We start from the raw sequence: 24,059 nt of genomic DNA on the forward strand, positions 1-24,059 counted from the left end.
GGAAAGTCTTCAGCCTCCAGAAACTCTTACGGCCTTCATGCGGAAACCTTTCTCTCCTTCCTGTTACCCCTGCAGTCTCGTGTCGTGACTTTGAAGCTCTTACTGTCCTGATGACACTGCCCATCTGCTCTGGCTCTTGCGCTATGTAGGCCATAGTATTCTTCGAAGGGTTCCTGTGCTCGTTCGGCCACGTTAGGCTGACAGCGGTTGATAGGAATATACTGGGTTTTGGTTTATTGATTCAAATGATGGGAAATGTGCTGCCAGTCTTGATGGTCTGTACTCAGTGGTTATTTTTTTAATACTTAATACAGATTTTTTTAATACTGCTGACAGCCCTTAGAAGTGATTCTTTCTTAGTGCTGGTAGAGTTTGGTGATGCATGTAATGGTGTAGAGATCAATATTTTCCTGTTGTTAGTTTTTAAAAAGGAATAAATACTGAAAATTTAAGGCAAAGATTTTTTGTAGAGAAACCTGTATTTTCTTGACTGTCCCAGACATTATCCCTGACAATGTGCCATTCTGTCACTTCTACCAACAGTTGTTACAACATATATTATTTTTTCCATTATTCCATTGTTCCTATAAGAAAATAAAACATTAGTCTGTTAAGTTCTACAGAATCTGCTGGGGCGTGTGATACACAGGGCTTGCTCCTAAGTCATTTTTCAGATGGAGTGCTTTTCTGCAATAGGTAAGGATAAGGTGGGTAATAGGATATGACCGTATGTATAGGTATAGCCTCATAAGTATTATGCATAGAAAAGCAAAGTTGCATTTTGGATTTCTGGCTGATCAGATGTTCTAGCTTTGCCTAGTTATACTCTCTAATTCTGTTCATAGTTGCTAAAGCTCTTATAGTTCTGTTTTATGCTGAGAGTGTTATTGAAAAGAGAGTTGGGTTGCAGAACGTGTGAGAAAAGGGAAGGTTCGTGTTCTTGCTAGGGAAGACGTTACTGCTTGCGTTGTCTCAGCAGGTAGGCCGGCGTACTCTGCACACCCACCGATTAGACACAGTAATATTTTAATGCGTCTCACCCCCAAGAGTAAGCATTCCTTCTAATCCAGGTCTTACAGAAAAAAGTTATTAGTCATGCAGCGGCACACCCCTAGCCTGTTGAGCAATAGTTTTAAATATAGAAATGAGCAGATGTGCCCAGCACGGCTCACAGAGACGGTTTAGAAATACCTGGCTACGTGCAGGCCCAGGCCTGTAGCCTTTACTCAGGGAAACTTTGCAGTGACATCAATGGGAATTGTGTCCAAGTTAAGGAGCACAGGACAGGCTTTTAGGACTAATGGGCTGCCTGTTGGGTTAATTAACTTCCTGATTTCGAAGCAGGAAAATCTGTGTACTGGGTAATATTGAAAGCAAAACATCCAGATATTTAGCAGCTTTGGAAGCAGACATAGAGCTGTATGAGATGCTTGTAGGCTTAGCAAGATAATATGGATTATCTCAGTGTTAGGAGGAGATGTTTACTTTAATGCTCAGAAGGTGTAAGCCTGTGGTATTGGAAACGTTTGATTCATTTTTACACGTATTCTGCTGAGCCAGGGCCCAGGTTGCCAAGCTGATGTATGCTGGAAGAACCATGAAACTGTTTGATCTCTCTTGACGTGGTTTACGGCTAGATGTGGGAAGGGGCTTCAGAAGTGACATGAACTTGCAGCTGGGTTTCAGAGAGCCTGAGCTGGGAACCAGGGCTGCCCCCAGCAGGGCTGGCAGCGGCAGCGGCAGGGCTTCCGCTTGCGCTGGGTTGCACTTCACAGTAGCAGGTGGCTGCTAAGCTGGTTCCCAGAGTATGTGGTTGGTGGGGAGCAGGAGTGGGAAACGTCTTGATCCCATCAAAGAGAAAGAGGGAATTTAGGAGGCGGAGGCAGGACAGGACTCAGAGGCTGAACACCTTCCTTTCCCTCAAATGCCTTTTAAAAATGGTGCAGAGGTCACTGGTTTTGAAGCGCAGCGGTAGGTCGTTAGAACGCCTCCACAACTTGAGAGAAGTCGCAAGCCTTTCTCAGCCTCTGGAGATTTAAGACCACGTCTCCTACTCCGTGTGAAGCCCTTTAGCAGTAGCGAGTAGGCTGCTCTTGCTGGGAGTGCCTTCTACTTGATTCTTGTCTCATGTGCCACATGAGCAAGTAAGTTACTTTTCGAGTAACAGAAAAGTTCGAGACACCCTGGGCCTCAGAGAAGGAGCAGCTAGCCCAGGAAGTTGCATCCTGGTGATTAGGACTCTGACTGATAACGGTCGTCCAGCAAAGCAGAAGGTTAGGCACATACACATTTGGCAGGATTTACAGGGCATCCTCCGTCCCCTGGTGTCCCCTAATGAGCAAGCACTCTTGCGATCTAGGCTCTTATTCTTTTGGCAGGTAGCCTACAGGTCCAGTGCTGAAGGCAGAAGAGTCCTTTTCATGTTTCTGCGTGCCTCTCTCAAGCCTCTCTTTGCCTGGCGCATTCTGCTGCAGACAAATTCAGAGCTTTTTCAGCTCTTGGGAACACAGGGCAAAACCAAAGGCTGCAACATGACCCTGACCGCACCGAGCACTGAGTATCCTTCAAATGCATTATGAGGAATGTGTATCTGTAATCAATCTGCAGCTGAAATCTATTCGGTGTGAAAGCTCAAGACTTCATCCCGTGTAGAGATAACGGTATTACCACTGTCTAACACTGGCCTTTTGGCAGTGGGTTGCACTGCTGCCCAGAATACTGTGCTGATTTAAAATGGCCATATCCCATTCTAAGAGATGGAATAGGAGAAGCAAGGAAAGGCAGTGTCGTATTGTTGGGAAGTTTTTTCTTCTGTCCTGAAGAAATACCTGCCTTCTATGCTGTTTTTAATATAAATTTTTAATAATGTTCTCTTTTTAGTTGTTTCAAGCAGAAAAAAGTTGTTTTTTTTTTTCTTCCTATAGGGTGTGAATGTTTGGGAAACACCTCCAAACGGACAAGGAATCACAGCTTTGATGACCCTAAACATTTTGGAAAATGTTGATGTTAAAGGTATGGCTTTTTGTCCAGTCATGAGTTTTGATAGTATGCATTTGTTTTTCAAGTCTGGCCGTATCCGAAAGTGTGATTTAGACACAGAAGAATGAATCTGTAAAAATTCTCAGCAATTTTCAGTTCTGAGGAAAATCTTCATTAAAGCCCAGTCAGAAGGCATGGCTTTGGTTTAAATAAACTGTACAATGGATAGTTTGGGTTTTTTTTTTTTTAAATTATAATACGTAGTAAAACAGAATTTTTTTTTTGGAGAGAAGTCTTTTTAGTATGAAACACGTTATTTTTATGTGAAAATATTTTATTTTTGGGAATTACAGTGTAAGCTTCAAAGAAAATCTCTAGTATGGTTTAACTGATTTTTATAAACAGCCTTACACCTTTTCAGAATGCTTAGTTGTTAACTTCTGTGCATTCAATGCTGTGAAGAATATAACTGAATCAGTACCTTAACTGCAATACATTTTTTGAATAATGTCTGGGGACACAGTGTTCTTTGTGCAGTAATGCTGAAAGTTTTGAAAGATATCTGGTAAATCTAATGCAATTGTTTTTTGGTTTTGCTCCTTTCAGAGATGGGTCATAATACAGCTGACTCCTTGCACGTGCTGATTGAGGCCATGAAACTCAGCTTCACTGATGCTTTCTCATTCTGTGCAGGCCCTGATGAAGCTCTGGTACCTACAAAAGAACTTCTGTCCAAAACCTATGCTAAAGAGCGTTCTCGACTAATAAATTTACAAAGGTATTTTTGTCTTTCCTTGCTTGCATTGATGGATTAGGCGTGCGAGTACGCTCTGTAATATTAGGAGGAGCTCAGTTACTGGAGATTCTCATTTATTTCTTTACATATGATGGTCTTTAAGACTTCCTACAGAATTACTCAGTTTGAAATATGTCTGCCTCTGTGTTAAATTTTTTGGCTCAAAAATGTGTTCATTTGTAGCCCATGTATACCATTTTACTTTCAAAAACTTTATCTAAAAGATGAAAGGCAGTAGTAGGAAGCAAGCAAATAACAATTGGTATATCATAGTATAGACTTGTTAGAAACAACTAGTCTGCACATTTTAAACTAAAAATGTAGAACTAGAAGAGCTGCACTGATGTCTTAGACTAATTTTAAACAAAATATTTTAAGATACTTGATTTCAAAAATAACCCCATAGTGACTGCTTGCTATTTTTCCCCTGCCTAAGCATAAGACTGAAGAATTAACTTGGATAGTCAGGGAACAGAGGGGGAAAAAAAAAAAGAGAGAGAGAGAGAAAATTTGCTTCCAACTTTTTATCTCAGTCAGTATGATCAGAGAACTGTGTGGAAGCTACAGCAAAACCCAGATTTACTGAGACTTTGTATATCTATAGGTGTCTGTGCCTCTTTCAAGTAATGATTTCTTTAGTCCTGGCTTCTGTCACCCAGAGTCAGATAAATGCAGTGCCAACAGAGTCCTTCCCTTTGGCCGAGGGCAGAGGAGACGCCCTATCAGCTCTCGAAGATGGCTGCAGCACTTCGAAGAGCTCCGCCGTTCTCCATAGCAAACATCAAGGCTCTGAATCTCTGCCTCCAGCTGAGAATTCAGCGTGGCAGGAAACGCACTCTTGTTTGTGAGTGTGTGGAGTGTGTGGAGCAGAAAGCGGGTGGTGAATCCAAGAACAGATGAACGCTGCAGTAGAGCCTTCCAAACACACACTGCACGTGGTTCTGCTTCCCTACCAGCTGGTCTTTAACACTGATCATTGTATTCAGTGTTTTGTTTCATTAGTGAATTAGAAGGGCAGAAATGAGATTTTGGATGGATGAAGTTTGCAGTCCTGTCAAACTCGGGCTGTTCGTGCTTAGCAATGTCTTGAGTAGGGAAAAGACATTTTAAAATATTTTGTGCAATGCTTATCTTACTGAAGGAAAATGACAAAAGTCCAAAGAGCACAGTGATTACTCATGCACATGTAGAAATTCCCATGTGTGTGTAAGTACCAGTGTGTGTTAGTCTGTTTTTGTGTATTCTAGATAGATGTGTTTACTTTAATTTATTGGCAGGATTGTGTTTGAGCTTAACCAAATATTATTGGCAGGATTGTGTTTGAACTTAACCAAATATTAGTTATAAAGTAGAAATGCCATATTGATATAGGCATTACGTGGCTATGAGAGGACTTTGGATCCATCCAGTGCTTTATCTTTCATATCATAACATCTGTCATTTCAAGGCAACCATCTGAAACTTGGTATATCATGTTTAGTTCACATTATGATTTAGTTTATCAGTTTGGATTAACTCTCCTTAAATTTTCTCCAGTTTTGTGCTAGTATAAGGAGTCTAGACTAATTGAGCTCTTTGCTTTAATAAAGCAAGTGTGGATTAGGATCATATTCTTGCATTTGTCTATATGAATCTCCCCTCTGGTTCCAGTAGGGTGGTTCATGAGAGGGGCTGAACTATGTCTTGTAGGTGTGCGGTGGCTTATTTTTAACTGACCTACATTTTTGGTGCTTGCTAACGCTAATATTTTCTGTGTTTCAGAGCCAGTGACAAATTTAGTTCCGAAAATGTTTTGCCATTAGGAACAGATACAGTCTCCTTCATTGTGGTGGATCCTCGAGGCAACGCCTGTTCTTTCATCAATAGCAAACTACATGGGCTTTGGTCCAGGACTGGTACCAGATGGCTGTGGATTTACTTTACACGTGAGAAGATATTTCCCAATATAGCATGGTCTAGTATGTGTGAAGACTATTTGGGAAGATGATCGGAGAGTCCAAGCTGTGCTCTCCTTTCAGGAGAGGATAGGATAGTTAGTTTTCGGATGTTCTTAGTGTAATAGTCCCTGTTCTTGTTAAACTCCATCTGACTAAGACATGAGCTCTTCCCCCCCCCCCCCCCAATAACAACAAAGCCTTCTTTGTGCGAGAGGAGCGCAGGGGTGGCGTTCCAGCCTCTTTTGCACGCGTTCGTGTCCCGTGTAGCGGATGCGAGGTTCCAGGAGAGACGACTGGCTGAAGTCGTTTGTTGGCTGAGTGCCCGAGTCCAAAGAGAGAGGTTGTTGTACACCTTTACTTGCCTCGGGAGGTCAGCCTTGTGTCTGTACAGAACTGCATGAAGGCAGTGAAATTATTTTTGGGGTGCTGTGACCATAGCTGAGCCTTTTCTTAAGGCAGGGGAAGATAGCAAGGTCTTCCGTGGCTGTCAGAGTGCTTAAGAGTGCCCGCTTCAGCAGTGCGGGGTTGTTACATCACGGTGACAACTGTGTAACTTGCTTGTATAGAACCTTGTATACCGCTGGTGGTGATAACATTGAAACGGACGTTTACAGAGAGGGGGAAAAAACAAAGAGTTAGGAAGTTTGTTCTGCGTCCTTTGTAAGGTGAGCTTGGAAACTATAGTTCCTCGTTTTATTTGGAGGGAGAAAAGCGGAAAAGACTGATGTTTCTTGGATTACTGTTGTATAACCTTTGTATCAGTTAAACACTCCTGTGGGACTGGAATTTGTTCGGTTACATGCTTTTCAAAATGGGGAAATTCTTGTCCTCGGTTTCTTTGCTCATTTCCCTGGAGATGTTCTGTTGCTATATATATCCCCCTCTTCTTTTTCCTTGTTTGCTCCCCTTTTACACGGATAGAGGGGTGGCCTGAAAACTGAGCAGAGCAGTTTACATGATTCTCTTTTCATCCAACATAATTAAAAGCAGGATATATTTTTTTAACCATGAAATGCAGCAGACATTGCACCCGACCACTCATTGTCAAAGACCAATAGCAATAAAGGTTTGGCGTAGACAGTAAGTTCTCAGACTTTGTACTTGAGGAAAAAATTAATCTCAATATTTATTGCCTTGTCAATTTTCATTCATTCAGAGTCCTGAAATAACAAGATTGAATTGCTAATTATAAACTTTAACAGCATCTGAAATGCGCACGTTACGTAGTGGTGTACTATTTAGACATTTTTGCATCAATGTAATTTTTGTAACTGAATTAATCTATCTTAGTCTGCAAAGAAGTTCTGTCTTTTTGTGAAGAAAGTGGCTTCCTGCAAAAAGGAAAATGCCAGTACATATTCCTTTATATTTGAGCAGTAGGTAGTTAATTGCTGTTGTATGTGTAAAAGTCATCATGTCGTGCAGGCCGTAAAGTTGTACTTCTTTCCCAAAGAATTTCCGTACAGGTTGAATGAAAATGTGTATGTAATATATAAGCCTTTCGTATGTACTAATCAAAAACATCAACACCTTCTGTATTTAGGATAGTTAACACTCTGTGTGAAGCTGGTCTGCAATTTTTTAACTCTGCTTATAGAGTTAAATAGTATAAATAGTACTCTTAAAATAAACAAATAAATAAATAAAAGTTAAACACATTTTCCCCCATTGAGCATTTTGCAGGCTGACCTCAGTCCTGCCTGCTTCTCAGTACAGTCAGGGACACCATGTGCCACCTCACATGTCATAACTGCAGACTAGCTGATCAGGTCAGTCTTGGTGACTGTCATGAACAATTGCTGTAAACTGTGTTCTTTCAACCAGATAGATGATACTTGATGATCTCATCAGTTTTGTTATGGAAGGTATATTATGGTTTTTTTGTTTTTGTTTTGTTGTTCCTCCAGAATAGGGGAGCTAATTTTTCCCTCTCTAGCAGCCACCTAAACTGTCTTGCACCAGGGAAACGTCCGTATCACACTATCATGCCTGCCCTAGCGACCGCTGCAGACAGCGAGGAACTTCTGTGCTCCTTCGGAGTGATGGGAGGGTTCACGCAACCCCAAGGACATGCGCAGGTAACATTTGATTTTTGGCCATCCGTTGACAGATGGAAGGTTTCACAGCTTTTACTCTGGAGAGTTGATTATTGCAGAGCTCTCAGGGCAGGCTGTAGAAGCCTGCAGTCACGCTGCGCCCGCCTACCTTGATCTTTGTGTATTGATGCTTGATCAATTGAGGTGTATTTGCTAGTGTGTTTGTTTATTTTTTAGTGTTAAAGAAGGAGGCACTGAATCCCCTTATTGGTAAATATGAGATAGCAGTTGCAGAATATTTGTGGAAACAAATTCACACCCACAGCTCTAAGAACGGTGCTTTCCCAAAGGGAAATTTGGGGAGGAAATGTGTGTTTCTCTTCTGTTTGGTTACTGCTGTGGAATGTGCTAGTGATGCACAGAAAATGTAAGTGAGAGGGAGGAGAAGATGATGCGCCAGAGCTGTCTGAAGGATTGGATTCCTTCATCAGTTAGAATGCAAGATGGAGACTGTAACCACTACTGTTACTATTTTTGCACTCTCCTTAGGTGCAGTCATCTCTCTTCCGTTCAGTATGCCTATTGATAGTCCCTGGTGGTAGAAGATGGGAGGTAACGCAGGCTTGCAAACGGTTTTAAAAATACATAACCAGAGCAGATATGGTGAAGAGCTCGATTACTCTTTGTCTGCTCTTTGTGCATCTGTCTTACTGCAGTAATCCTGTTCCTGTTTCCTTCCCTTCGTGGTGCTCCGAGGGGCTGCAGGAAAACGCTTTTTCCTCTACAGCTGCTGTTGTATCTTATATGAGCATTGCCTTTCCTGTAGAGTCTGGAGGTATATTTTCATCAGAGTATAGAGACTCGAGAGTAGGACCATATAGGACATAGGAGCAAATTTCTGCTTCCTCAGCCTCTGTTTCCAGTCATTGACAAGCCCTTGACTTGGTAAACATTAAGGTTTCTGCATGAAACGTCTGCAAGAAAAGAAAATCAGGCCTCTAAAATTGAATTTAAAATATAGTTTCCACAAAGACAGCTTATTTGCAGATCAGCAGGCTTCCTACAAAGGGTCAAAAATATTTCACGAGATGAGTTGTTTTATTATACACGGCCTACCTTATCGTAGAACTTTGCTTATTCTTTTTGAAGGTGCTGCTAAATATGTTGGTGTTTGGGATGAATCCTCAACAAGCCTTAGATGCAGCCCGGTTTTGCTTGAACTATTCCAAGGAAGGTATGATCTTAATGTAATGCTTGCAGAGTAAATCGTTAGGCAAGGAGTTCCCGATCACAGTACGGATATAGTGGCGGAAGTGATTGTGAGCACCATGCAACGGCAGTTCTCAGCAGCGCATGTGTATGTCGTAGAGAACGGGTGGTTCTGTACCCAAGTGCTTACCTGCTGTTGCCAGGCCTACTGATAAAAGTAAAGGAGCATTCTGCTTGCTAGAGCATAATCTATCTGAAATAAAACAATTTGTCTTTGCAGTGGAATGGAGTCTCATTCTTGTGATGGTCTTTTATATGTATAAATACATATAAATATATATATATATATTCATTGCCCATAATTCATATGCTGGCTTAATCAGCAGCGCGGTTGCGAAGTCTGCTTATAAAGGGCTGTGTAATGTCTTTGTGATTGCAGTGGTTCCACAGGACGCATTCTAATTTTCCTTCAGCCTGTTGCGTGCCCCTGAGTAGCTCTCAGTTAGCACAGCAGTAAGCCCTGTGACTTCACCTTAGGGCACAGTATAATTGGTAACATCTTGGGAGTGGTTGGAGTGTAATACAAAAAACAATCCCAGAGATGTTTTGCCTGACGCGCAAATGCTATTTTTGGCATGACTGAAGTTTCCTCAGAGACGGTGCCTTTTTTTTTTCTTTTTTTTTTTTTGGGGGGGGGGGGGGGGGAAGAGGGGGTTATCACATCATTCAGCTCAGCTAATAGGGAAGGGCTGTGATTTTTGTCCTCACCTTTTGAGGACGTTTCTTTTTCTAGTAATTTTTTTGTTTCCTCTATCTTCGTGCTTGGAGAGCGCAAAGACAGGACTGCTTGTTACCTACTGTGAAGATGTGTAAAAGAAGGAAGCTGTCCTGCTTCCTTTTCTGACTTACCATGTGGTAGCCCTCTTCCTGGTAGATCTCCCTTTTGGAACCAGCACCTGAACCAAATTCCACTCCCACTGAAGCCTTTGTGGTTTGACTCAGTGGGGATGATGCTTGAATTCTGTTCCTATTAATTATTGCAGAGTGTATTATTCTTGACTCAGCTGTTACTGAGCACTCTCTTTTTAGGCAGAAGGCAGGTGGCATCTGTCACTTGAAGACGGTGTTTCACGAGCTGTTGCAGAAGAAGACTTGAGAGCCAGAGGTCACTGGAGCCGGTGGTCCATCAGTGGGCACAACAGGAGCCTGTTTGGTTGTGGCCAGATTATCGCTAAAGGGGACTGGTGGCAATCTTGGGGCTCTGTGTCCTCCAAGCACTTGCAGACCGTGCTGTGGGCAGGATCTGACCCCCGAGGAGATGGCTGCGCAATGGGGTACTAGCCTGGAACGAACATGTGTGTAATGCTGCAACGTTAATTTTCCTGTGTTGGTACACTGATGACATTAATACGTAGTTGCAATTATAGTTCAAAAGAATATAAAATTCCTTCTAATTCAGGGACCAGGTCATTTCCCATCCTCCAAACCAAAGTGTAGTTCGTAGGAGTGGCACTGCATGTGTGACTTAGAAGGTTCTGGTGGCAGGAGTAGCAGCACTAGAGCACCCTGTGTAGTACAGGTACCATCTATTCCCTTAAGAAAGAGACGTGACTAAGAATGAGTGGGGAAAAACAAAATCAGGTGTTAAGTGTTCCTTTTCTTCTACTTTTCTCCATTACATGCTGCTCAGATTAAAAAGGATCTTTTCTATTCTGATTTTTCTTTGGTAGTTTTTTAAATTAGTTTTGATTAATGTTGTGTTGCTACATTCATACAGCGTTTCTGAGGTGTTGATGCGCCTGGCAGAGGAACATCACTGCGAGAGGAGCTGGCTATATGATTGACAGCTGTTTTAAGGATCAGCTTGCAGTAAAAATATAGTGCACTGAGTGTATACGGTTAAATGAACTTCAGTGTTGTGATTTAATGCTTAATGAAAGGGTGGGAGTACAGTGTAAAAAAAATAATCTTGCAAGGGTCTTGTGCTTGCGTCTGATTTGTTCTTCTGCTTGCAATGTGTGCTGTCCAATGAGTACTGATCCTGAAATATTTGCAGGCAAGTGGTGTGCAATATCCATCGTAAATCCATCACGATAATATGAAAGATTTGTCAATTCTAACGCTAAACTTCACACGTGACTGCTATTCAATCAACACACTGACTGTTCCTAACCAAGCAGTAGTTGTGGGATTATTCAGCAAAAATAATTTTGAAAGTTTTTAACTGGCATGAGTTTAACTAATGGCTAATTCCAGAGATGAGACTGCATGAACAGTGCACAGAGCATATGCTAGTGAAACGAAATGGGCAATTGGACTGGATTTTTTCTTTTTTTTTTTTGTTTGTGTGGGCTTTTTGTTTGTTTGTTTGTGTGTGTGTGTGTGTGTGTGTGTGTGTGTTTGTTTAGCCTACGGATGTAAAATCTTTGCTATGATAGAGGTCTTCTGTCTTTACTAGATAAGAGGCTTAATGACTGACTTTTGCACCACGAGAGCCAATTGAAGACATCCAATTCTGACATGTCAGTTTTTTGCTCCAGGTTCATTGACATGTCGGAACTGGATGTCTTTTATTGGATGTCCGTTTTAGGCATATTGCTGCATATGGAGGGGCACAAAAGTTGCATGCTTTAAGCCTAGAAACAGCCTCTCCATCATGGTGTTCTGGGCAGAGATATGTACGCTAGGATAATGCCAGTCTTCTGATTTGTACCGCCGCTGCACATAGTATAGAACAGGGTATGCTTATAGTGCAGGGATGGTAATGCTTTCTGCTTGTGCTCCTTTTCCAAAGATATAAAAATGTTAGGGAGAGAATACAAATATAGAATGTAAGTCTGTGTAAATATTACAGTTCAGGAGAAACAAACTTCAGCTGGTTGTTTTTTATAGCCGAAGCTTGACTCGCAGGGCTGAGACAGAAATAGGAATGGATGTTTTTCCCCAGTGTCCTACTTTTATCATAACAACGTTGTTGCAAGGAGTAATGAATGTGGACAATGTCATGGTTTTTAAATGCCACTAAAGAACAGGTTCTTGAAGTGGTTTATTTGTTTGTTGAATGAGGTTACAGTAGTGCTGCGAGTCCCAAGGCAATAATAGTTGCTCTTAAATTAGGATTATGGGCTCTTCTGTAGCGAGAAGAACTTCCATAGACTCATTTAGTGGTGTCTGTGCCATTGATTGCACACGCTTGTGCATCTCCAAGCTGGTTGGTTTAGTGTCAAAACTACTTTTGTTGTATCATTGCTGACCACTTCGTGGGTCAACAAAATTACTAATAAATTAAATTTTCCCTGTATGTGTTCGTGTGGTAGTTTTGTGTGGTGTTGTATGAGAGCGTGAGCAGCAGAGCTCTGCCACTTGCTACAGGCTGGCTTCTGAGCGGTAGAAGAGCGTCAGTTTTCTGTCTTAGACTGATGGCAGAGAGAGCAAGCAAGCACATGGCTGTGTGTCACAGCTGTAGAAAGAGTGATTTTGTATTCAGTGATCTGTGTCTTTGCGACAGGTGGTGGCCTCCTCCACAGAAGGAGATAATTAGTTCATCCAAGGAACTGTCATGTAATTAGTAGAGGTAATGTGGAAACTTTCTTCTGGCTGTGGGCAGGGGCCCATGGGCACGTAAGACTTAAGGGGAGCAGTTTCCTATTGTGACTGTCTAGGTGGGGTTTGCCGATTGACATGCCCCTGTGGGGTGGAGTGGCCGAGGCCAATTATAGCTACAGCATTGTGTTTTTGTGGATTATGCCTGGAAAACATGAGCAATGCATCATTGGGACGCTGAGGAGTGGATGGTAGACATGCATGGGTGTTTCTCCATTCGATTAAAGGGAAGTTGTGGGTGGATTCCTGTTCCTGAGGTCACGGGGAGTTCTGTTCTGAACGACTGGCCAGGACGCTTCCCTTCGCTCACAGGTGGCTGCCTACTCGTCATGCGTTCCCAGCACCTGTCTGAACTAGTGTTGGCCCCTGTAAGCAGTGACTTACCAAACAGTAGCAGAAGAACAAATGAGAATAATTTATAAGGGGATACAAGTGTGGAATCATGACCTGTGTCGGTACACGTGCATTGTGTCGCTCAGTTTTTCCAAATTCATCTCTGCAGTACGTGGCTACTATTTTCCAGACATTCAAAACCTGCCTGGACAGGGTCCTGGGCAAGCTGCTGTAGCTGACCCTGCTTGAGCAGGAGGGTTGGACCAGATGAGCTCCAGAAGTGCCTTCTAACCTCAACCATTCTGTAGTTCTGTCTCACCTTCAGATGCCATCCGGTTACCACATCCTGTCAGCGCTTCCACGGGAGGTACTGCACCCCCATCAACCCTTTCCTAATGGTGGGTGGGACCAGAAGCTTTACAAGAAAGTGCAATAAAAGCTAAAGTAAGAAAATTTCTAGTTAGAAATTGTACAATCGGGTATCCAAAGGGCAATGATATTTGTAAACACAGTTGGTTAGCATCTGGCTAGTTTTTACGATGTAAGAAATTTTTATTTGCTTCAAGGTTTTCCTGTTTGAATTGTTTTTAAGGTAATTGGAAGGAATTCATCTGTCGTGTGACGATTTCAATTGTGTCTCTTGATGACTATTGTATCTTTTAGCAGGCAAGGTCTAGGTCTTGCAGTAAGGCTGTGTAAAGCAGCAGGACTGACCATTTGGAGCATAAGAAGAAACTTGCTTTTGAAAAGAAGCACGTGATGCTTTTCAGGAAAGAATGACATCTTTCTACCTTCCTGCAGCTTAAATTTAAGCGAGGAGATTGCTTAGACTTAGTCAGAAAACAGTGATGGCGGAGGAAGCATCTGTTACAAAGATTTTATTCCTTGTCTGCATATAAGCAATGGAGAAGTCGGGGTGCGGAGGGAGTGATAAAATACTAAAAAGATGAGCTACGGCTCAGGATTAACACTGGGGATTTAGGATAGCTAGCCCATAAAATCTTATTTCCATGAAGGGGACAGCAGCCAGTCTATGTCCTGTCCACATGCGAAAGAACTAAGGAAGGAGGGTCCTGGGGCTTCCTTGGATCACAAGAGCCTTGCAGCATGCCCACGCGACAAGCTCCAGCACAGCAGCCCACCAAGTCTCCAGCAAGGGAAGCTGAGCCTAGTCTGTGCGACTCTGTTCTTGACATCATGCTGACTCTGCAATGGCGGGTCTGTCTGACCACTTCTCTGTTTGTTTTGCAGGCTATTTTTTTTTTTGGTCTGTGATCGTACTTAATTTTCTTTTTAACAGGGAGCATGGGTGTTGCCAGCATTACTGTGGGCATTAAATTACACTGGTAGAGTTCAGAGGTCCCCTTTGTTTGTATGGTACTTTTCTTTGCTGCTGTTTTTTAGGACTCGGTTTCTTCTGTTAATTCTGACTCATCACTTAGGAGAGTCTTGATTAGAGCAGAGGTGCTAGATGTGGTTGCAGTTGGAGGAGCAGGGGCAGAAGGTTGGAGAATGCACAGCTTTTCCAAGCTTGGAGGTACAGAGAGCTCTTCAGATATTTATGAGCTATCCCACTTTTTGGCATCAGGAAACACTAGTCTCTTTCTGACAGCTCTATTTTGTGAAAGGAGCAGGCTTCCCCACGCCCGTTGCAAGCAAGAGTCAAAGCGACAGTGACTAGTTAAGTTTTTTGTTTTTTAATAGAGGAGATGCAGGATCCTGGGCCCCGTGGGAAATTAGGCTTGTTTCTAGGTACTTCATCCATTGGGCGAGGCACCTAACTTTAGCCACAGTTCTCTGTGGAGTGAAGGGTCAGTGTCCTGCCCCGTGTAGCACTGTGTCCTGCTGACAGACTTCATCCTGGAAAACAGATGAGTCAGGGATGAAGGCAGTTGCTGTAATCGCTTTGTAAATCAGCCCTTCTCCCAGGAAAGGTTTTGGAAGTCTCTCACAGTGCTGTACCTTACAATATGCTATGAGGACTGCTTCACTGTAAAACAGGTCCAGGATTGTTGAGGAACAAGAGGATGCTTCACTGCCCCTTTTGTACGTCCTGCACTTACTGTGCCACACTGCAGTAGGTGCTTCTCAGCCAAAGCTGAAGATTAGTCTAAAGTTAGGCTTTAGCCTAGAATTAGACTTTTATTATTGTCTCCGTTATCACTGGGTAATAGGTTGCCTTTTAATGTGTGTTCTTTCTTCAGGGCAGACATCAGAGCTACAGGAATAGTCCTATAAGAGAGGAATGGTGGTTTCTCGTGGGGAGTTGGGAAGCACCTGTGAGTGAGTAAGTAATTGCCTTACCATTGTAAGCTTAAACACTACAGTTCTTGCATGGAAGAATCAAGAACTGATTTAGATTTTGCTTACTAGTTTACTACTAAACTCTGCCATCTCACGGTGCTCGAGCCTGTTGTGAAATGCAGTTTGGGCACTGCTGTTCCTCTGGTCACTGAGAAGCTTGCGTTTGGCCCCTGCCTGCATGCGGGTCACTTTCCTCATTTGAAACTCCGCTTGCCATCACAAGCCTTTGCAAAAATGTACTGCTGCTCGTTGCCTGAGCAGTAAATTTGCAAGGCAAAGGGAAACGGGCGTGGAGAGGTGAACAAGCACAAGACTTTTGTAACCTACGTGGTTATTCTGGACAGAGATCTGAACTATTATTTTACTGGGTTTGGGTGTGGTGGGGTTTTTTTTTGGGGGGGGGGAGGGGAAATAAGGGACTATTTCTCTGTATCACATCTGTTAACAGATCAAGTGTTGTGTTAAAGGACAGTAGCTGGGTGTAGCTGGGTGTAGCTGGCTAGGGAAAGCAGAAGAAATGCTTAGCTGGCCATCTGATCAAACGCTTGATTTTTCCCTCAAAGAGGGTAAGAGCCTTGGTTTTGACCAGCCTGTTAATGGCTTCAGGGAAGAGTATTTAAACACCAAAACTCTTCAGCACATCAGGGCTTTTCAGGGTATCTCAATCTTAATTCCGTTGTCTGGAAAAAATCAGTTGGCAACAAAATTGGTTTTACATATAGGCAGTTCTTGATAATGTGAAATTTTACCTCTGAGCAAATGTTTGGAAAACAGTTGTGCAGGTTATAAATAGAACAGATGTTTAGATCGTCTTTCCAGAGGCTGTATGTATTGTTTTGTTTTAAGCATAACGCAATGAAGGGAGTTTTCAGTTGAGGAGCCATCTCCTTCTGCAGAGGAAACATGCAGGATGGTGTTTATGCTTGGTTTATAGTCATCAAAGTTGAAGTACACAATAATGTTAAGCCTGTGTTTCTACAATCAGAGGATATTTCTCATGATGAAGGAAGTCTCCAAGGCCAACAGCCACAATACCCGGAGAGGTTACATCACAAATCCACATCTGTGCAAGACTACTCTTTTTTTTTTTTTTTTCTCTTTAAACTTCGGTGTTGCTTGCATCACTTCCCAGAACACCCTGCTGAAATCCAGCATGTAAATCTAGTTACATGAGTGAAGTAAGCAGAATTTGATTTATAATTACACTGATTTACAGGGCTCAAGTTTACAATGTGATTAAGCTATAAAGAAAGAAACAAAATCCCCAAATGAGTACTCTCCCCCCAAATAACGGAAAGAGTTAAAGTCTTACTACAGACCTCAAATGTCCTGTCCACTTCCAAACTCAGTTTGTCCAGCTATTTTCTTAACAATGAGAATTGTATTAAATTGTGGTTGACGGCAGCAGCAATTTCTTCTGAATCTGCTCCGAGCTTGTGCGTTCCTCCGTCGTCTTCTATTATGTGATGGTCGGCACTGCGACGCATGCCTCTGTGTTGAGCTGCATGTGAAGGAGGAAGCTTTTGGCTATTTTGGCAACGTTTGCCTGGGGGGGTGGGGGGGGGAAGGGGAAGGAACAGGCTAGACTTTATTTTTCCAGGTCACTTTGTATCTCCATTTGTTATGCAAATTAACCTTGCTGGTACATGTACCACAGTTTGGGAGCCCCTGATATAGCATATTTCTCTCTCTGATTTGTTTTGTTTTTCTTCTTTGTATTTTTATATTTGAATTTTCATTATAAAAACTGTATCTTATGTTCCCCCTTTTGTGGCAGTAAGTATTTTCCACCCATATTTGCTTGGTTTACCTTTAGATTAACAGCTATTAATCAAAATTCAGCTTGTCTTGCAATGGCAAAAACAAAGACACTCCTTAAGAGCATACCAGCCTATTTTGTTTGTGTTTTCTAACCTCTTGATGAGGTTTGCTCGTATTCTGTTAACCGGATAGCAAAGTGAGGGGTTGTTCTACATACTCCCCATTGCCGTAGATCTCACTCTGTTTATGCGTACTGAGAATCTGACTCAATGCAGTTGAAGTCAGCTGAGTCTTTCCCTGGCTTCAGGTTGTTCTGAATCAGTGTATAAACTTAAAAGTCAAAACTATTTCTAACAAAAAGAACAAAACCTTTTCCTTTTAATTCCTAAAAGCTTGTGTTGTGGTTTAAAGCTGTTGTTTATGTGTAATCATGTTCACCAGTCGTCATTATGAGCATCACACAATAAAGTGAAATAAATTATCCTGCCACTCAATATTTCCTTGACTGAGTCAAGGAAACAATTGTCAACAATTATTTCATTTAAAATGGGTGGTAGCGTTCTGCCATGCTTGTTCCCTCCTTCAGCATTTGGGGATGGTAGTCATGAAGACACACAAACGTCATCCAGGTAGCTAGGTAACCCGCAGTATTTAAGCAGGTGTGACTGAAGACCGATCTTCTTTTTGATTTAAACGGATATGAGATAGGCTGGATTGGGCTAGTGAAATAAGGATTTGTAAAGCTCAAGACATGTGTTTTGGAAGACGTGCCAGGTGTATTGGGTACAAGTTGCTCATCCTTGCCTTGCTCAGCATCGTGGCCAACATTTTGCTTTATTTTCCCAATGGTGAAACAAGATTTGCTTCAGAGCGTCATCTTAGCAAATATGTGGAATGCCTTCATGGCATTCTGGGTGGAGGTTTTTTGGTAAGTAATGAGCTACTGGTTTCTTTCTGGTGTCCTTTGGAGCTGTTTGGTATTACTCTGGCTTTACCCGTTACGTTAAGTGAACTGCATCAATTGATGCAGTTGTCAGCAGCAACCTCTGTGGCTTTGGAGTTGTATCAAAAGAAAATAGCTATATTGTACCATATATATTATTAGTTACTGCTGGTTATCACATCTGCAACATTGTGCAGCTTAGAGCTGAGAAAACTGTAGGGTCTAGATTGTAGGACCAAAATGCAAGATTGGTTGGATTCAGGCCCTTCAGTGGGCACTAATCACTTAGAGGGTCTAGTCTTACCTTTTTTTCCCTGTTACTGAGCTATTTTCCTATTAATGTCATATTAATGTCCACAGATTTACTAGTGTTTAGTTACAATTCCGTAATGTATATTATCTGAGATACCGAAAGACATCAATGATTGCTCTGTCCTAGCTGTTTATTCTGAGGAGTTGAGTAACAGTTATCAAAGCTTTGTATTACAGTAATGGCGAAGGATGAAGAGTTGAGCGTTTTCGTTATAGGAGTTGTTAATCTGGAGCAATTATGTTCTACCTTTTTAATGTTGTGGACCACACTGTAGCATATTTAAGTTTTCTGCTGGTAGGCTTCCTTTTTTATTTGCTTTTAACAGTCTTCCTAGAAATAGGCTAGAGATCTCCAGGTGTCTGCAAATCACAGGTTGAAAACCACTGCCTGATAAGGCCCTCTGTCTCATGAGGTGTGCTTTCGGCTGTGTACAGCCCCGTCGGAAGCTAGATTGAGCTTTACACCCAGAATAGTTCAGGTGAAATCAATGAAACTGCTCTTGGAGCACACGGTAGCACGCTGCTGTACAGCCTCTGCTGGACCTGCAGAACTGGGGCTCGGAGACAGGTTTGGATAAGGGCTGACAAGTACGTGATTCTGTTCAACTGGATAGCTTTTATTTTAATAGAGTGTAAAGTAAATCTAAGCAGTTCACAGATAACGCTTTCTTCTTTATGGTTTTCGGAGGTATTCTTGGGTGATAGCTGTACAGTGCTTTATAAGTGCGAACTAGTATGAAGTCCTGTTACTGCTGGCAGAGGGATACTCTGTTTAATCAACTTTGTTGTGTTTGTTGCTGCTTCTTGATTTTATGCCAAAAGCTCTGGAGTGTGGGGGTTTTACTTTCTTACAGTTAACTTCTGATTTGTTACTTTGCATTTCTGGCACTGGAAGCTTTGTGGACATGGAAACCTAGAAGCGAAATGTCTGAAATGAGATGCTTACCTGAATTGGGCAAAATATTCCCACGCTTTTTACTATGGTCGGACTGGTTTGTCACACAGACAGTGATCACTGCTCCTCAGTAACTGATGTGTTGGTAGTCGTCTTATTTTTCTAAGAAAATTATCAGAGTGTTAAACTTGTAGTTCTTTTTTGGCAGAAAATGAACACTGTCTTTGCAAAGCGTTTGATTTACAGGATGCAGCCCTTAGCGTGAACAAGAACTTTTGAAGTTGAAACTTCTCAAATTGCAGCAAAGCCACAGCATGTTCTTTATGGACACAGTCTTGCGCCAAGTGCTGTGTAAACACAAAGCAAAAATGGAAGTATACCTGTCTTGGTGCTGGTGATGCTGGGATCAGTAGGGAGATGCCTGTTGTGTTAAACAGGAGTACCCCCAAGAAGCAGTCTAAATGAATGCAAGATGAGGACCGTGTTTGCCCTGCCCTGTCTGTGCACCAAAACAGATCCAAGAGCGGTGTGATTTGTTTGCTCTGCACCTAGGTACTAATTCCAGCCGCGGTGTTCATTGGGCTCCACAGCGACTGCTGTGGGTGCGTTGGCCGTGAGGACTGTGGGAAGAGCTGTATGGTAAGTGCGCCTTTGCTGTTCAGTCCCAGACAGTCCCAAAGACAGGGTGACAGCCGTGTTGAAAGCTCACGTCCGTGTTTGCTGTGCAGATGCTGTCCTCGGTTCTGGCAGCCTTTGTTGGGATCCTTGGTTCTGGCTACTGCATCATCATTTCAGCTCTGGGCTTGTGCCAGGGACCATACTGCTTCACTACTGTAGGAAGAAACTGGGTCTATCCTTTCACTGAATCTTCTGGAGGGTAAGTAGTGTTCATGGGTATGCTTTATCTTTTGGTATGTACACATGGGGTTTATTCCAGTACCTTCCAGCAATTTCCAGAAACCCTAGACCGAGAGCCATTCTTAATGTTATGCTTCTCTTTCACTAAGAACAAAACACATGGGGTCAGAGTTACCCACGCTGCTATAGTTTAAAACCAAAGCAGTTTAAACCCTCTGTTTTACAAGAAGCCATCTGAACACGCTGATCAGTCACAATACGAAGTGTCAGATTCTGGAAGACTTACAGAAGGATGTTCTTAGTACGTCGTGGTAAGGATACTTGGAAATAGTTGAGGGATGTTTTTACCGAATGGGACCGTTACCTGTAGTATCTCAAAAAGCAGGAAGTTACCTGGTACGGTTACCTGTATGTATGGACCTGTACACCAACTACTGTTCACGGCCGTGAACATGTTTAATGTTAAGTATAAGGCTTTTAGGACTTTGTGAGGGTTTTGCAAACTATGAGTAGAGGTTATTATAAAACATGACTTTCCACTGCCATAAGAAGCTGTTTTGTGAGGCCTGCTTTTGAATTTGCTTTGCTTCAGTGCAAACTGGCATAATACCGCCACTAGTGACAGTGGTATAGAATCTAGGTAAGTGAAACTAGAAAAGGTTTATAGGAATCTTTTCTTTTCATGTAGTGCACAAAGGGCCAGAGCCTCTTAATTATCCATAATTAGGGTTCTCTAGCAAAGCAAGCCTATGAGGCTGAGTCATATGCTATTCCTCATCAATCCCCACAAATCCTGTAGGTGAAGAGTATCTGGTTTGGATCATGACGTGCTCTTACAGTACCTATGTGGCTGGCAACCTCTTGAGGCTGTTTCTAATCATAGTTTATGGTTGCTGCCTGACTAGAGATGGTTTTGAGTAGGAAGCCACATCAAGGTTCTTTGCTATAGAGATTTTAAATTTTACATTTCAGTTACATTTCTTTTGAGAGGGAGCATTCTTTTTTATGTATTTTTTTATTTTATTTTTACTGCTACTGAATAGAGAAGAGCTATGTTAACTCCTTGCTGAAGGCTCATCAGTGCTTAAGACCTTACAACATGGGTGAGGAGCAGCTATGGGAATCTACTGCAGTGCTCTGCTGAATTTAGCCAGTGTTTGGTTATTCCAGACTATGCATGTGAGTGCCCAAAGGCAGCAGCACAAGGCGTCAAGAGAGGAAGTGATCCGTTTGCTTTGGATCAGTAATGGCTGTCTTTAGAATGAAGGTACAATCTTGAAAGGCTCTGTGCTTGTTTTGCGAAGTGGTTTGCTCTTTTAACTTTCCTGAGCTTGTCAAAAATAGAACATTCTGCCTTTATAGCTTAGATTTTGTTTTTTAAGAAATTAAGACTTAACAAAAAATTATGCTTGATAATTCAACATGTTCTTAAACAGGACAGGCTTTGCGTGGAATTGCGCTTTGTATCCCCACCTAGAGCAATTATCCTCAACGCAGTTACAATCTAGATCTAGTTTGGTTTCTAGTGTACATGAAGCACCCCATTAGCTATGCCCTTCTCTCTCTCTCTCACAATTTTAATATACTTTTAATTGGTATAAACAGGTACTTGCTCGAATACAACAAGTGGTCTCAGTGTCAAGAACCACGAAACATTGTACAGTGGAACGTCACCCTCTTTTCCATTCTGCTTGTCTTGGGAGGAATAGAGTTCATTCTGTGCTCCATACAGATAATCAGTGGCATTTTTGGAGGAATATGTGGGCTGTGCTGCAGTCGTGAGGAGGTGAGTCCTTTCTTCGGGTAATTATAGCTGTGGTTCTCAGATGGTGAACATGAAACACTATATTGTTGTGATGCTACAGCAGAGTCTTACTCAGCAGCTATTTCTTAGGCATCGTTAAGCACCAGTTCAGCGTGTGGCTTCTCTGTAGCCCTATTGTGCTGAGCATTTTCATGTAGAATTTGACCACATGCTTTTAGCTGATTGCTCAGCTGTCTGCAGTGAAGTTATTCTGCATATCATAGGTGATACGTGTTTCAGTTATGATTTATATCTCTTGGTGATGGTGTTCTTTGCCATAGCCCAAATCATTGTTGTGTAGCGTGATGCAGTTTTGTGGTAGGCTGCTTGTTCTAACTGTATTGCTTTAGCCTCATATTTTGCTTACAGCAGCTGGTAGGCTAGTGAGAATTTGCCCCCATTAATGAAAACTGCAGCATTCTGGCCTTGCTTAGTAAAACTAGGATAAGAGAAGGAATTTAATAACACAGTAGTAACTAAACCTGCAGGCAAATCTGCTGAAGTATTATCTATTTTTGCAGTGAGGAAGGGGAATTGCCTCCAAATTTCTTTAGAGTCTTGTTAAACGGTTTGAGCCTATTGCCAAAGCCAGTATCAGTGGTAGCGTTGGAGTTGTAAAGGCATAAGGTATGATTTATAGGTACAGGTATGATTTATAGGTACAGGTAATCATACAGGTATGATTTATATCACAGAGATTATAGCTGAGAATGTGTTCCACGTTTTCAGTTGTCACAGTTGAACATTATGGCTATTTCAAAGGTGTTACTGTCTTCTCCCTCCTGTCCTCTGTGCTGTACTTGGAGTATACAAGAAGCGTGCTATGGCTATGTAATATGATCAGCTTAATTGTAAGTCTTACAGTTGGACATAATGTTAGCATTCTTTCCCTTACTGTTTCTTTCTTTCTTTTATTTCCCTCACAGACATACGTTTGCTAGAAAACCTGAAAATGGGTTGAAGTTGGTGCATTTGTGATGTGTTGAGTATCCTGGGTTTTTTTGTTTGGTTGGTGTTTTTTTTTTTTTTTTGGGGGGGGGGGGAGAAGGGGTGTTTGTTTTTTTCATATTGCATGCATTCTAGAAAGCAAGTTGTCTGTTGTTAGACTGTGCTGTCACCACCAACTTAACTGATCTGGGGCCAGTCTCTGCTGTTGGAATCATGTACAGGCTCTTCCCTGCATCTAAAGGCCAAATGTATCCTGAATTTCTTTGGTTCATTTCACCTTAACACAGACAACTGATTGAGCATGTGTGTCAGTATAAGTACTGGCTTTTTTCTCTACTGACACAACAGCCCCGTACTGTATGCTGCTTTGCCAATAAAGTTGTACTTTAATTCTGATGGTGGATTGAAGAGAAAATCAATCCGGTCTGGCCTAGAAATAAATGGATACTCACCTGGAGCAAAAACAAAGCAGCAGTATAAAATATGGATGACCAAGGGCAGGTACATGCACTTCTCCTTTTCAGGCGAGAGCTGGAAAAAAATTGCGATGCAATAAAATGTGGATTGTTCCGAACTTTTCCTGTGTTTAACAAATAAAGATTTGTATTAAAAATATCAAGCAAGTGTCAATGCTTCTTTTCCTGCCTGTATATTAACGCTGAAACACTTTTTCCTGGTCTGAGAGGAAAGGACAGTGGTGGCTTGAGAATGTGAATGTAAAGCTTATAACCCTCCTTGACCTCCAGCGGGCTCTGTCAGAGTGAGAATTGCTTCCCTCTCTGGTTGAGATCGCTTAGCTGAGCCCAGCAGCTGCGGCCGGCTGCCCAAGACTAAGATGTGCGCCAAGGAGGGTGCGATAGTTTGCTGAGAGCCCTGCCTGTGAGAAATGCAGCTTTTCTGTGTAGGTAAAGGCTCGGTCCTGGGTCCCGGCTGGCCGTTGCTTGCTGACGGCCGTGCTGAGGGCTGGGCAGAGGTTCCTGCGCGATCGGGCTGCGCCCTCCACTGCCGCTGTCCCCAGGAGCGCTCACCTCCTGCCCCGGGGAGTCCCGAGACGAAAGAAAAGCGTGCCTCAGGGTCCCTGTTCTTCACTTCGCTCGGCCGGTCCCCTGGCGTGGCAGCGTTCAGAAAATGGAAGTGGAAATGCAGGCCGACAGTGATAGGTTAATCTAACCTGAAATAGCAAGCGTCAGCAGCAGGCAGCGGCAGGCGGTGTTCTTCTACGATCCGGAGCGAGAACCTCTGAAGTTTAGCTTGTAGCATGCTGCAGTGAATGCTTTATCAGAAGGTAAAGCGAATCTGGAGAATAGCTGCCAGCAGCGTTGCTGGCAAGGTCGGTATGCT

At 42.5% G+C, this 24,059-nt stretch overlaps 2 protein-coding genes across 2 annotated transcripts in view; both read left to right on the plus strand.

Moving 5' to 3' along the window:
• Nucleotides 1-16,698, plus strand: part of LOC104138353 (glutathione hydrolase-like YwrD proenzyme) — a 44,205-nt gene extending 27,507 nt beyond the window's left edge. Inside the window, 8 exon segments of the mRNA XM_068955150.1 lie at nt 2,925-3,012; nt 3,586-3,757; nt 5,537-5,642; nt 5,644-5,700; nt 7,620-7,790; nt 8,898-8,982; nt 10,051-15,180; nt 16,044-16,698. Coding sequence (XP_068811251.1) covers nt 2,925-3,012; nt 3,586-3,757; nt 5,537-5,642; nt 5,644-5,700; nt 7,620-7,790; nt 8,898-8,982; nt 10,051-10,298 — 927 coding nt within the window. The 3' untranslated portion in view covers nt 10,299-15,180; nt 16,044-16,698.
• Nucleotides 16,699-16,751: 53 nt separating this feature from the next.
• On the plus strand, nt 16,752-23,327 carry LOC104138354 (transmembrane 4 L6 family member 1). The gene is made up of 5 exons (XM_009665907.2): nt 16,752-17,886; nt 19,661-19,747; nt 19,837-19,985; nt 21,572-21,752; nt 22,697-23,327. The coding sequence occupies exons 1-5, from the start codon at nt 17,710-17,712 to the stop codon at nt 22,709-22,711; spliced, it is 609 nt and encodes a 202-aa protein (XP_009664202.1). The 5' UTR covers nt 16,752-17,709; the 3' UTR covers nt 22,712-23,327.
• Nucleotides 23,328-24,059: the final 732 nt, after the last annotated feature.

Source organism: Struthio camelus, chromosome 9, assembly GCF_040807025.1.
Source record: "Struthio camelus isolate bStrCam1 chromosome 9, bStrCam1.hap1, whole genome shotgun sequence".
NCBI lineage: Eukaryota > Metazoa > Chordata > Aves > Struthioniformes > Struthionidae > Struthio > Struthio camelus.

Bases quoted from the DNA above. Each gene is read 5' to 3' on its own strand.
- LOC104138354 (XM_009665907.2), top strand. From the start codon at position 17,710: ATGTGTTTTGGAAGACGTGCCAGGTGTATTGGGTACAAGTTGCTCATC. The intron at 17,887-19,660 runs GTAAGTAATGAG...CTCTGCACCTAG, and splicing joins TTCTGGGTGGAGGTTTTTTG to GTACTAATTCCAGCCGCGGT. The intron at 19,748-19,836 runs GTAAGTGCGCCT...TTTGCTGTGCAG, and splicing joins ACTGTGGGAAGAGCTGTATG to ATGCTGTCCTCGGTTCTGGC.